The sequence below is a fragment of the Equus asinus genome, chromosome 22 (genome assembly GCF_041296235.1).
Source record: "Equus asinus isolate D_3611 breed Donkey chromosome 22, EquAss-T2T_v2, whole genome shotgun sequence".
Classification (NCBI taxonomy): Eukaryota; Metazoa; Chordata; class Mammalia; order Perissodactyla; family Equidae; genus Equus; species Equus asinus.
Window position 1 is genome coordinate 11,697,357 of NC_091811.1, and position 15,018 is coordinate 11,712,374.

The window sequence follows — 15,018 nt, forward strand, 5'->3', positions numbered from 1 at the left end:
TTTTCCCATTGACTCCAATTATTCAACTAAATACCAAAATAAATATTTCTCAGTCTTTTCTTCCAAGTAATCTTAAAAAAAAAAATGTAACTTTAATTTATTTACAAGTGGGAATTTATTCAGATTTCAGATCAAAAGCAAATTTCCCCTTCTCTCTCTCCCTCTGTTCTCTACTTACGAATGACAGAAATACTACCTATGCCCCCCGCCCCAGTATATGTCCTCTTATTACTTTTACTAATAAAGACTCCTCCTAAATTTTAGCTAGGTCCATGGCCATACAGCTGCAGACATTTCCCAGTCTCCCTTGCAGCTTAATGTATCATATGATTTGTCTGAGCCAGAGAAACATGAGCAGAAGTTACATGTGTAATTCGTGGGTTTCTCCTAAATATTTCCTTTTCCCCCTTTTCTATCGTTTGAAATGTGACTATGGCAGACACCTAGCTTTGACACGCAAAGTGTTGCTTTATGCCACTTTGGGGGTAAAGCAACAAGACAGAAGAAACTTGGGTCCCTGAACAACCATGTGGAACAGAGCCACCCTGCCAGCCTGGACTGCTCGCCTCCAGACTTGTTACTTAAGCCACTTTATTCTGAATCTCATCATTAGGCATCCTAACCTGTACTCTAATCAATGTAACTACAACTCTCACTTCTTCACATGGACTTAGCTGTTTTACCTATTATGTATCTTTTTTTTTAAGATCTACTTTAGCAACTTTCAAATATGCAATATAGTACCATTAACTATAGACATCATGCTGTATAGTACACCCCATAACTGATTTATAACTGGAAACTTGAACCTTTTGCCCCCCTACTATGTACCTTAATAGTTGTTTCAAGTCAAAATGTCTTAAGAGGTTCCCAAAGAACTTCGTTTTCTACTTAAAACAGTAATTCAAACTGCTTTAAGATCTCATGAGGGGCTGGCCTGGTGGCGCAGCAGTTAAGTGCACACGTTCTGCTTCGGCCGCCTGGGGTTTGCTGGTTTGGATCCCAGGTACGGACATGGCACCGCTTGTCAAGCCATGCTGTGGTAGGTGTCCCACAAATAAAGTAGAGGAAGATGGGCACGGATGTTAGCTCAGGGCCAGTCTTCCTCAGCAAAAAGAGGAGGATTGGCAGCAGATGTTAGCTCAGGGCTAATCTTCCGCAAAAAGAACAAAGATCTCAAGAAATATCCCATGAAAGAAAAAGAGGTTCAGATAACTAACAATAGGAAAAAGAGACAGACAATGTTGGCAAAATTTAAGATCTGTAATAGGCAAACTAACAAAAATGTCCTAGAATGATAAATAGTGAAAAAAACACATACAGAATTTGAAGTGTATAAAATAAAAGAGTGGCTCCATAAAGAGATAAAAAGAAAGATAACATGGAGATCTGTTGGAATGGTTAAATACTCTTTTAAAAAAATTCATTTAATTTTAATTTTTAAAAAAGGCTATTTATATCAATGTTTACTTAGGCTATCAAAAGAAATCTTGGTTCAACAGTTAAAAGTCCATATTGTTTCTATCTTCAGGGGGCAATGCTACCCAATTATATCAAAATATTCAATAAATTGAACAATAGGCTTTGGACTACCCTGTTCAACTTTAAAAGTTCCCATAAACTTCAGAAAGGTATTCCAAAATTATTAATAATATTCCAAAGAAAGGGAAAAAATGTTACAGCTTACATCATGGGAATAAAAGCCACATTCTTGTGTTCTTACAGGGTGTTTTACTCTCAAAGAGCTCAAAATATTTAATAATACTTTTACATTGTTACCTTTTAATACAAGACAGTATTTCAAATTTACAAATAAGAAAAGGGAAACCCACAGAGGTAAAACAAGTATTCTCAGGCCTATCAACCAAGTATTAGCTAGCAGTGTGATGTAACATAATGTAATGAAATGGAAAACCCAATTTCCTATCTATGGAACATCCCACATTGTGTTAATCTTAGGTAACAGAAAACTCCCAGACCCCACTACAAAAGCTAAAATGGGCTAGACATTTTCTCTCCTAGTCTCCTGTTTCCTAGCACCTAGGGTACAGATATGTGATCTAGGTTCAGCCAAGTCAGAGGCTCCCACGTAGGATTTGGAATCCGGAAATACCTTTAAAGATAATTCTGGAGAAGGTGGTGGTACGAGTTCAGCAGAGGCAGTGGTATGGATCCTAACTTTTCTATTTCTGTGGACTGACCCTGGCTGAGCCTGCAGCAGTCTCCCTTGGTTCCTGCCCATTTCCCAAGCCTAATTTTCCAGCTTTCCCATCCATTCTGTGAGCTACCTAATAATGCCCTTTCCATAAGTTCCTTTTCTGCTTAAGTAAGCTAAAGTCATTTTGTGTTGTTTGCAATCAAGACCTTACTCGAACCTAATTTTCTTAAAAATTCTATAGCAATTCCCCAAGAATAAAAACACACTACTTTCATGTGAAGATTACTAAATTTATAGTTTTAGAAAAATCTTCTAATTCTGCAAAGTCCGCCTATGGATCTAGTAATTACATCTAAAGAAACAGAAGATAACGCCTTCTGATAATTTTTTGTATTCATTCAACACACATTTCTTAAGATACAAGGTACCCTAGAGGCATTAGGCACAAAGACAATTAAGATAAATCACCTGCCCACAGGCATTTTCAACCAAGAAGAAAACAAAAATATATAGACAAAAAAGAACAATAAAGTTCTATGATACAAGTCAGTATCCATGGAGTGGGAAAGGGCAACTCAAAAGAGGACGTGGGCAAGTCTCCCTGGGGAAGAGGAAAAGGAAGTGGAAATGAGGAAAGGCTTTATAAAGTAAAATCTAAGCCAATCTTGGAACATGAATAGATATTCACTAATTGAACCAGTTTGGGGATGGACAGGGATGAAGTTTACACTTAAAGAAGACAAGGAGGGGTTGGCCCAGTTGTGTAGTGGTTAAGTTTGTGCGCTCTGCTTCAGTGGCCCCGGGTTTGTGGGTTCAGATACTGAGCGTGGACCTACCCACCACTAATCAAGCCATGCTGTGGTGGCATCCCTCATACAAAATAGAGGAAGACTGGCACAGACGTTAGCTCAGGGACAATCTTAAGCAAAAAGAGGAACACTGGCAATGGATGGTAGCTCAGGGTCAACTTTCCTCATTAAAAAAAAAAAAAAAGACAAGGAAAAGGCACAAAAGCGTTTGGAAACAGCACAAAACAACACAAAAATTAAGGAATTTGACATGGCTAAATCATAAGATCTAAGGGGGATTAGGCTCAGGAGTAAGCAGCAGTCAGCACTTGATGGGCCATGTGTGCTATGGAAGGCTAGGAAGTTTGGATTTTACCCTGTAAGCTAGGAATTATTTTAACCAGGTCCATGAATGAACCCCTTAAAGCTGTGTGCAAATTCTGTGTGCATGAGAATTTTTTCTGAAGAGAAAAATCAGATTTCTTTCATTCGATTCTTAAATTAGATCATGATGCAAAACAAGCTAAAAACTACTAGAGAACAACATTAGTAATCACTGAAGGCTTTTAAACAAGAGAAGCATATTAACAGATTATATTTTAGAAAAATCATCCTAAGAGGCAGCTTGGAAGATAGAATGGAGATTAGGGGCAAGGACACAAGTTAGGGGAATATTGGAGAAATCCAAACAGAGATGTATGAAGATATGAACTAGAGCAGGAACACTGGAAAGAAGAAAGGGATGATGGATAGGAAAAATACTAAGAGTTCAAAGATTTGTTAACCAACTAAATTACAAAGTAATCCAGTAAGTAGAAAGTATGGAAAGTGGTGTTATTTCTATCTTTCAGATCAGATAATATAAGAAGAGCTGGTTTAGAGAAGGGTAACAAGTTCACTTCAGGGCATACTGAATTTTAAAATACCCTATGGGTTGTCCAGGTGGAGATGTACAACAAATACTTCGACATACAGGTCTTAAACTCAGAAAGCAGCCTGGACTGGGGATACAAATTTGCACTCTGCATAGAGACAAGCCAATAAAACTACCTAGAGAGTGAATGGAGAGCAGTGATTTCCTTTTGGAAGGGAGTGTCAGAATTTCAGGGAGGGAGAAAGGGTAACATAATTCGAAAAAGCATATTCAATATCTAGTTTCATTACTTGGAAAAGGAAGCAGTGCCTATTGTTTTCAGATTACAAAGAATAGAAAATAAAGCTCAGCAAATCTTCAATCTTCTTCCTATCAATGACTCTCAGTGAGGGGATGGGAGGGAGGAATAATGCACCCCTCAACTCCACCACTCCAAGCACTACCACCGGAATAGGAGACAGAGAAATTTTTATTTATTAAAAGCAGACATTAAAAAAAAATGTTGAGAAATACTGGTTTAATCTGAAAAAGAAACACAATTAGAATTCAGGGCAAAACAAAAATTGCAAGGGAGGCCAAAAGATGAGAAGCTGGCAGAGATGTTTAAGTCTGGATTAGAACAGTCAGAAAGGCAGGAAGAAAATCAGGCAAGAGCGTGTTCACAGAAGTCAACAGAGGCACTACAATAAGAAGGTAGTGAATAAATTTGTCAAATCCAACAACACATCAAAAAGAATGAAAATGTCAGGGTAATGATCCCTGACAGGACAGTTTTGTTTGACTGGCAGGCGCAATGGTAGAAGGCAAGGAGCTGAAGAGTAAATGGGAAGTGAAGAAGCAGAGAAGCTGAGTTTTAGTCTATTCTTTCAAAGAATGAGCATGGTTTGAAGGGAAGAAAATAATGGAGGCCAAAGAGAGACAAAGGTTTGAGAGTTCATTTGTTTTGTTTTGTTCTGTTTTTGTACACCATGAAAGAGACTTACGCACGTTTACACTCAGTGGAGAAGGAGCCAGTGAGATATAAATATAGAGAGCAAGGAATATATTATGAAGTAAAATTTCAAAAGAGAGGGGGAGGAAGAACAGAGGAAATCAGTAACAAAATTTAAGCTTTAAAAAGTCTTAGAGAGAACCAGCACTGATGGCCTAGTGGTTAAAGTTCATCACGCTGCACTTCAGCAGCCCAGGTTTGGTTCCTGGGCACGGAACCACACCGCTCATCTGTCAGCAGCCATACTGTGGTGGCAGCTCACACACAAGAACTAGCAGGACCTACAACTAGAATATACAACTATATACTGTGGCTTTGGGGAGAGAAAAAAAACAAAGGAAGACTGGCAACAGACGTTAGCTCCCGGCCAATCTTTAAAAAAAAAGTCTCAGAATTTTTTGGTAACAGGAATAAAGTACTCATATTTTGAATAATGCTTTAAATAAAAAATTGATGTTCTAGAATGTTATATTCAAATTTCTTGTACTTATCAAAAATCCATATCATTGAAGACACTTTTAGTCATTCTCCAACCCATATGTCATAGACAAAGCATAGTTCACTGAGTTTCCGAATTTGATTTTTAGCCTAGCACTCTTCAAATTTCCTTACAAATTTCAATTGCCTAACCATAAATGCAATCTTAATCATGGATTTCATAATTTTCCATCTTTCACACTCACCATCCTATTTGCAATAAAGTCCTCAGCGCTAGTATACATGTTAATACCCATACATCTACATATTTTGTGAATAATCATATTCAGTCATTTCTCAGTGATTCACACTAATGGAGAAGAGGATAATACAAACTTCAATCATTTAAGTTTAGTATATGGTTTTTAGGCTTTAAATGTGAATTTGACATTCTAGTTATAAACATACCAGACCTATAGTACAAAATATCCATCCAACTTCTAATTTAGCTTGAGCTTCCAGTGTATAGCAATGAAGCAGCTCATTCAGGCCTGTGTTTAGGTGGTGGGGTAGAGAGCTCAGGAACAGTACCACATCGAGTGCATTTGTATTAGATTACAGGACAAAGGCATTGAGAAAAGGCCAAATGTAAACTCCAGAGCACTACCACAGGGTCGTGGACTCTAAGGTTTCTGGAAGAGAAGGCATCCACTTCCTGTGCAAGACTCAGTGGTGAATAATCAGCATGCTGCAGAATGGGCTCTAGCATTTCTAACAAGTATCACAAATAATTTACATCTCCATGAGATCTCTACTTCTGAAGCTCTTTCCCACTTGATGTCACTGCAATCCCCTGTGCTACAAGGAAAAGGTAAGAGTCTCAATTTTATTGATGGAGAAACAAGAATAGACAATTTATTGGCCCAAAATCATTGAGCTAGTTAACAGTGCAACCACTTGGTTAGGTCCATTCTCTTCAGTTCGAACTCTTCGCCCTTACCTGCATTCATTCAACACATATTTACTGCACGCCAGGCAATGTGTTGGGTGAGAGGAAGGGAGAGATGAAAATAGTAACACAACTAATAGCAGGAAGAAATGGAAGAAAAACAAGGTGGTTTTCCAAATTTCAGACACCCAGAGTACTGAAAGAAGTACATTTGTCAATTTTGAGAATGGGGCATGGAAAAAAAGGGAGAAAGACAGATTGGATGAAAGGTAAGTTATGATCTGAGACCACCCCTAGAGCTTTCCTGGAAGCAGGGACAATGCTCAGGTCCATCCCACCACTGTGTCACCAACACAGAGTCCATTTCATATCTAACACAGCTCAAGCTTCTTTTTAAATGATGAGAAGGACATAGTTACTTTTATTCTTTACATTTTATCTAGTAGACCTTTTAGAATTCAAATTACACATGAGTGTTCTTAGTATCAAGATGTGATTAAATACAAGAATGATCTTAAACATGAAAACTCCTGTCTTCCGCACAATTCTGACAAGCTGCTGAACATATCTGCGCTACCCTGCCATTTCTGTCTCCGCCTGACTCCTTTAGTCTGTTCCTCTATTAAGTTACAAGTAGCCGTCAGCCAGATGGACAATCTGAGAAAGCTTAGGGTAACTTAATCCTGTGTTTATACATTCATTTGGTGGCATCTCCAAAACCAGTCCCAAATAAAACATCCATGATCCTTCAGTAACAAATGTAATATCCACAATCTCCAATAATGGTTTCCTTTTTTTTTTTTAAGCCAGATTTCTTTATGAGTACCAGTGCAAATCCCAAGATGCTAGCACAGATAGTACTACAGGAATTAAGCACATTTTATGAACTATAACCAGAAGGTATGTAGTAACTATTAAATTCTACTTTAAATTCTTATGAAAAACAAATCTGCAGCAACATGAGTTTGTTACAGTTGTTTCCCAAACTTGTCTAAGCATAATCACCTTGAATGCTTGTTAAAAATAGAAATTTCTGGGCCAGTCCCAGTGGTTAAGTTCACCACGTTCGGCTTCAGGCAGCCTGGATTCAGTTCCCAGCCCGGACCTACTCTCAGTGGCCATGCTGTGGCGGGCGGAAGGAAGGAAGGAAGAAAGAAATTTCTAGCACCCACCTCAGACATACTAATTTAGAATATCCTACCTATATTGTATTCCTTAACCCCATAGAACCATAACAGAAACCTAATTTAACATGTTTTAATTAAATTATTTCAGGAAGTTCTTTGTTTTTAGACTATTTCCTTCCACTAAAATAAAATTATAATGTAGTAATATTTGTTAAATATTCTAGTAATATGGAGTAGAACAGATCTATAATCCCCATTTAAAAAGAGAAAAATAAGACAGATAACTCAGTCACAAATCAAAAGTCTGGAATTTCAAACATTAACAAAGTTTTTTGGTTACCAGATCTCTAGTCTCAAAACTCACTGGTGGTTTGAGCATGGAATTTTTCTAAAAGTTCCACAAATTAACAAGAAGTCCAATAACTGTATTTTTTTAATCCATGCTTTATTAGCTCCTGTAGAATTCTAGGACTTTCTCCAAAATGAAAGAAGTAAAATTAAATAATCCTAATAAAAATTGTGAAATTGCAAAAATTCATACCATCCAGCTGAGAAATGCAACTGAGCAAGGTGTCGTTTTTAAGACTCAGCAGACACTAAGTATTCTAGTGTAGACTATCCCTTTCCAACTGAAATATGCCTAACTGAAACCCTCTAGTTCGATCTTGTGTTAAGAGCTGCCTGAAAACGTTTTCACTCAGCACCTGGCACCCAAAGATAATGTACTCAGACAGGAATGCTTCCCTTTCATTTTCTCCCCACAAACACATAAACACAGTCTGACTCACAATAAGTTAAATAGGCTTCCTATAGACATGTAGATAACTAGTGTAAAAGGAAGATATAAAATTAATTACTCTGTTCCACTTCTAGGTATATGCCAAAGAGAAATGAAAGCACATGTCTACACAAAAACTGGCACATGAATGGTCATAAAAGCATTATATATAACCACCAAAGTTGTTATATATAACAACTAAATGTTATATACAATTGATGGGCAGTGGAAGTAACTGCCCATCAATTAATAGAGAAAATGGAGCATATCACACAATGGAATATTATGTGGCCATAAAGAGGAATAAGTACTGATAAATGCTACAACTTAGATGAACCCTGAAAACATTATGCTAACTGAAAGAAGCCAGTCACAAAAGACCATATATTGTATAATCCCATTTAGATGAAATGTCCAGAACTATAGAGACAGAAAGTAAGACAGTGGTTGCCTAGGTAGGAGAGATGAAGGAGAGCAGGAATAAAGAATGACTGCTAATGGGTACAGGCTTCTTTTTGGGGTGATAAAAATTGTGATGATGGTTGCACAGTGAATATACTAAAAATCATTAAATTCTGCAACTAGTGAGTTGCATGATGCTAATTACATCTCAACAAAGCTGTTAAAAAATCAGCTACTCTGAAAACAGCTCCCTCTTTTCAATTCTGTAATACATATTAAGAACTTTTGATGACCATTTATTTGGAATAAGATACGAATAAAAATCATGTTTGAAAACCAGTGATAAAAAGCAGAATGGCAGTACTAAGTAATTGTTTAAAACTTCTGTATGTCTAAAATATTTCTTAAGAGAAATATATTTTTAAAACAATGATTCTTATTGCTGCACACCACTTGTCCTAAAAGCTTAGTGTGTAAGCTATTTAGTAAACACTCATTAACTGATGTGCTAGTGAGCACGTTTTCCTTATAACCTGGCGGGACTCAACCTTACATGTCCTTCAACTGAATTCAACTATTGGGATACAGTTCTCCATGAGAAAATGAAACATTTGAAACAAATATACCGAGAATAGAACCTCACCAATCAGAGGAAAAGAATTTTCAAAATCCTTAGTGGCCTATCATCATACGAAGAACATTTCATAATAGTTTAAACATTCCAGGTACAAATGTGCAGTATAAATTTATCCAACTGTGTACATGGGGTATAAACAGTTCATTACCTACACAAACATTTGATTAACTTTCTGGAAGATAAAAAAAAAAAGAAGGTACTAGAAGGGTGTGGCAACGCATCCAAGGTCACACAACAAGTTAGGGCAGAGATCAACATTCCGGTTTACACCAAACCTCCAGCGGAAATCTTACTGACAATTTCGCAAAACGACTTTTTGTTTGTTTTGCTTCACATCATAAAGGGAAAAAAACGGGGGCACTCTGAGTTTAGTTTAAAACTTCCAAATAGAAAGAGAGAGACGGCTCTTTTGGATAAACAAATACTTGTGCGGGGAGCGGTTAAAAGCTAAACAAAGCTGCCGGTCAGGAGCCCGCGAGCAGCCGGCCAGTGTCCGCTCCTCAACCTGCTTAAGGCCCCAACTCGCAGTCTGGGAGTCTTCCTTCACGGTCGCTTACGAAGGAAGGACACCTGGCATCTCCTTGGAATGGTGAGAGGAGGAAAGTCAAAAGAAGAAACGACTTACTGTGAACCGTACTGCCTCCAAGGGTAAGAAGGCAGGTTTTTCGGGGGGGGGGGGGGGGAATGATAATGGGTATCAGAACAGCAGTGAATAAAGGATAAAAAATTTCTAACACCCTGTGAGAAGAAACGGCTAGGACTGGCAAAGCCAATCTACGATCATTCTACCTGAGTCACAAGAAATCCCTTTCCTCGACCAAAAAGAAGTCCACGTTCCCCAGCCTGGTCCTAAAATGGGACGGGGTTCGCGTGAAGGGATCTGCGGGGCAGAGGCTAGGCGCACGGCACCGGCCGGGCCGCGACGCCACCGGCAGCCCCCTCGGGACGCCGCGCCCAGCAACCCCCGGGAGGGGACCACCGGGACACGTCCGGGGAGGATGGAATGGACCCCTTAAGCTTCGAGAACCTTCGGGCGAAGGAGCACCAGGACATACATACTCTCACTCACGCGTCGTCGGAACCACTGGGGAGCCGGCGGTTAGGCAGAAGAGACTCTGGATACCTTCCTACCCAGCGAAACTCGCCTGAGGAGCTGGGTGAGGAGCCAGCTCTGCCTGCCCGGAGCCCCGCTCCCCTCACCTGGCCCTGGCCCCTGCCCCAGAGGAGATGAAAGAGGCGGCGGCGGCGGTGGCAGCTGTTTCCGACAGGGTCCCCCAGCGGCAGTCGCTGCTTCGACCCGCGGCCCTAATCTACCGCCGCCGCCATGTTGGAGGGTTAGGTCACCCCCGACGTGCTTCCGTCACGGCCGGCGTCGGGGCGGGCCGGGGGCGCCGAGCAGCGCCGGAAGGGGGCGGCTCCGTTCTCCCGAGCGGAAGCATGAACCATAGAGGTCTGGAGGTCTCGTCGCGCAGACGTGACCAGGAAGACCTGATTTCTCCTAGCCAGCTCTTCCTAGGAGTGGCTCAAATCTCCCGTTCCTGCGGTAGCAGAGCAGTTTGACGGCTGACGAAGGTGGGGTGGGATGCTGGCGGTTCCGGCGGGAAGGAGCGTTGCTGCGTCTACGGAACACGTTCTGTGTGTGTACTGAGCAAACAACTATTGAGCTGTACGTGTGGGCAAGTGAGAGAGGAGTCAAGGAGTCCCGAGAGCTGCATAGTTCGCAGCCGCTCGTGGGGAAGATGTTCCTTGAAATTGGGAAGGGTTTCCGCCGGATGGGGTGCGGTGGGGACAGAGAGGTCCTTCCCGGAGGGCCCTGCACTATGGTGGATCTTCAGTAGTAAGCATTTTGTTCCCAGCACCTAGCACAGTGCCTGGACGAGAATGTGTGTCAGTGGATGTTTGTTCACTTGAACCCAAGCGTTCTTTGGGGGAGTCACTGAAGGTGTCTAGTCCAGAGGGTGCAGTATCTAAACCATGCTTTAGGGGAATCAAATTCTGCTTCCAACATGAGATAAATTTGGAAGGAGAGCGTTGAAGATCAGGAGTTAGAAGGCTGTTAAGGAGCCAGATCAGAAGTGATAAAAGCCTGATGAGGAGTGACTGCTAACGGGCACAAGGTTTCTTTTTGGAGTGAGGAAAATGTTCTCAGATTGAGTGTGGTGATGGTGATGGTTGCACAACTCTACGAATATACTTGAAACCCTTTAATTGTACATTTTAAATAGTTGAATTTTATGGTATGTAAGTTGTATCTCAATAAAACTGAGAGAATGGGTGATAAAAACATAAAAAACTGAGGTTGGGTGGTGGAATGGAAAAGAAGGTTGGAGCCAGCGTCATAAGAGGCTTTAAGCTTGAGTGATTGAGAAAACAGTGACACCATTAATAGAGAAATGGGACAAAGATTTGCCAAGAAAAGTCTTAGTGAGCTAAGAAATTCCCTAATAGTACCTAATAACCAGTCCATAATTAAATTTCTCCAATTGTCCAAGTAATGGCTTTTGTAGTTTTTTTTAAAATCAGGATCATGCATAGGGCCAGCCCAGTGACATAGTGGTTAAGTTTGTGCACCCTGCTTCACTGGCCCCATGTTCTCCAGTTCGGATCCCAGGCCTGGACCTACACACTGTTCATCAGGCCATGCTGTGGTGGCATCCCACATACAAGACAGAGAAAGATGGGCACAGATGTTGGCTCAGGGACAGTCTTCCTCAAGCAGAAAAGAGGAAGATTGGCAACAGATGTTAGCTCAAAGCCAGTCTTACACACACACACACACACACACACAAAGAGGTCCCGGCCCGGTAGCACAGCAGTTAAGTGCGCATGTTCCGATTGGGTGGCCCGGGTTTCACTGGTTTGGATCCTGGGTGCGGACATGGCACCCCTTGGCAAGCCATGCTGCAGTGGGCATCCCACATATAAAGTAGAGGAAGATGGGCACCGATGTTAGCTCAGGGCCAGTCCTCCTCAGCAAAAAGAGGAGGATTGGCAGCAGATGTTAGCTCAGGGCTAATCTTTCTTAAAAAAATAAAAATAAGGTGAAAGGGTGTTTATGAAGAGCTCTGTCTGAGAAGGAGATATTTTAAGTTGAGACCTAAAGGATGAAAAACAAGCTAAGGGGTAAGTGGAGGAAAAGAACTTCTCAGGCAAAAAACTTGCTGTTTTCCAGGAACTGAAAAAAAAAAAAGTGAAGCTTTGAGGTGGGGAGCGAAGGGAAGAGGAGTGATGAGATCAGACAAGCAGGCAGGCCCAGGCCTAGCAGTGCTCACACACCATAACAGAAGGTGTTCAGGAGCAGATGGAAGCCACTAGAGGATTATAAATTGGGAGCGACTAGATGCCATTTAAAGTTTGATTGATTGATTTATTTATTTGGTGAGGCAGATTGTCACTGAGCTAATATCTGTGCCAGTCTTCCTCTGTTTTATGTCGGATGCTGCCACAGCGAGGCTTGATGAGTGGTGTGTAGGTCTGTGCCTGGGATCTGAACTCACAAACCCACCACTATGATGGGGCCACTCCCGGCCCTATCCATTGAGGTGTGGTTTTTTTCCTCCTTCCTCTTCTCCCCAAAGCCCCCCAGTACATAGTTGTATTTTTTTTTTTTTAAAGATTGGCACCTCAGCTAACATCTATTGCCAATCTTTTCTTTTTCTTTCTCCCCAAAGCCCCCCAGTACATAGTTGTGAATTTTAGTCGTAGGTCCTTCTAGTCGTGGAATGTGGGGCACCGCTTCAGCATGGCCTGATGAGCGGTGCCATGTCTGTGCCCAGGATCCAAACCGGTGAAACCCTGGGCCACCAAAGTGGAGTGCTCGAACTTAACCCCTCAGCCATAGGGCCGGCCTCCACTGAGGTTTTAAATAACTCTGCTGTGTGGAAAATGGGTTGGAAAGGGGCAAAAAGTGCAGGCACCAAAGTTAGAGTTTCACTGCTTTCTGCTACCATTTGTTTTTTTCTTTTTAAAATTAATTCCTCGTGGCCGGCCCCATGGCCGAGTAGTTAAGTTCACGCACTCTGCTGCAGGCGGCCCAGTGTTTCGTTGGTTCGAATCCTGGGCGCGGACATGGCACTGCTCATCAAACCACGCTGAGGCAGCGTCCCACATGCCACAATTAGAAGCACCCACAACGAAGAGTATACAACTATGTACTGGGGGTCTTTGGGGAGAAAAAGGAAAAAAATAAAATCTTTAAATAAAAAATAAATAAATAAAATTAATTCCTCAACATTCAAAGACAGATGATTTACATTTACCTCCTGTCTCTCTTTCTGTGTCATCCCATCATGTCCCCTGTCCCCCCACCAAAGTCTCAAGAGTTAGCTTATCTATTCTGCCGTCTCAGTTGCTAATTAACCCACAGTGTGAAGCCTCAGGCTGGGCGCAGGTGAGACAAGGAGGTCACAGTCCATCTCTGTGACTAACCTAACAGGAATCTAGGTCAGTGATTTTGGTGAAGCCATGAGTAAATAGGCTTATCTGGGAGTGGGATTTTTGGAATTTATCTGACAAGCTGTTTTAATAAAGCTTCTCCACAGACCTAGCCAGTGTAGGAGGAAATTGGATTTGGAAAACTGCCAACTAGTTAATCTTTGCGTGTACTCATCATAATGTTTTCACTCCAGAGACTCTCTGAAGCTCACTGCATTCTCATCAAACAGGGCCTGGCCTGGTTCCTTGGTGAATCAACAACGTACTGCAGAAACTAGTTGTAAAGAGCATGAACATGAGGGAGGAGAAAGCTGCCCAAAAGGGGATGTTAACTACATCTGTAATACTATTTCTTTTATTTTAAAAATGAAGTCTGTAGGCCAGCCCTGTAGCCTAGTGGTTAAGTTCATGCACTCTGCTTCGGCAGCCCAGGGTTTTGCCAGTTCAGATCCAGGGGGAGGACATGGCACTGCTAGTCTGGCTGCGCTGAGGGCGTCCCACATAGCGCAACCAGAGGCTCTCACGACTAGAATATACAATTATGTACTGGGAGGCTTTGGGGAGAAGAAGCAAAAAAAAAAGATTGGCAACAGATGTTAGCTCAGGTGCCAATCTTTAAAAAGAAAAAAAATGAAGTCTTAAGGCAAGTGTGACAAATGTTGTGGGTAGTTGTACATAGTACATGAATATTTGAATTATTCTTTGTACCTTTCTATATTTTTTGTCTCAAAATAATACATCATAAAAATCAGCACACTGTTTTCCAAAAAACAAGAGCACATTGCTCTGGACAGTGCACATCTATTCCAGACATTAATTCACAAACAATTGGGCATATGGCATTTAGGCTGCCGCTCCCATTCCCCGACCCCTGTTATTGGCAGAACATTGTAAAAATCAACGGGAGGAGGGACTGTAATCCAAACAAGTGAATACCACCTCATCCTGACCTAGGGACGCTAGGGGGAGGGGTAATCCTGGAAATCTGTTTTCTGGGATGGTGAAGAATGAAGTTAATAATACAAAACTAACAAGAGAGAAACAAGCCTATCGTCTGGTTTAGCTCAGTTGATTAGAATACTGATCAAGTTCAGATCAACTGTGGATTTCTGCTGCCCTGTTAGTTTTATTGTCCTGTGGCTGAATCCTTCCCTTATCCAACATCACCAGTTTTCTCAAATATGTGTATCAATCTGTCGTACGCTACAAAGAACATTATATACTAGTACAGCTGGAAAACAATTTGGCAGCCTTAAAAATGTGCACACCATTCCCATTAAAAGGACAAAGTGGCATGGGCTTTCTAATGTGATGCCCTGAGGACACAGTATCACTCATGTAGTGCTCCTTCCAAAATGCATAACCTGAGTCTGTCTATGAGGAAACTATCAAACAAAACCAAATGGAGAGACTTTCTACAACTGGCCTCTTCAAATGTCTGGCACTCTTCAAAAACGTCACTA

At 41.3% G+C, this 15,018-nt stretch overlaps 1 protein-coding gene across 1 annotated transcript in view; it reads right to left on the reverse strand.

Annotated features, from left to right (window-relative positions):
• The window catches only part of BCL2L13 (BCL2 like 13), an 88,961-nt gene extending 78,311 nt beyond the window's left edge, over positions 1 to 10,650 (reverse strand). Inside the window, 2 exon segments of the mRNA XM_044756190.2 lie at positions 10,322 to 10,466; positions 10,468 to 10,650. Of these exon segments, the coding sequence (XP_044612125.1) occupies positions 10,322 to 10,466; positions 10,468 to 10,560 (238 nt within the window). The 5' untranslated portion in view covers positions 10,561 to 10,650.
• Positions 10,651 to 15,018: the final 4,368 nt, after the last annotated feature.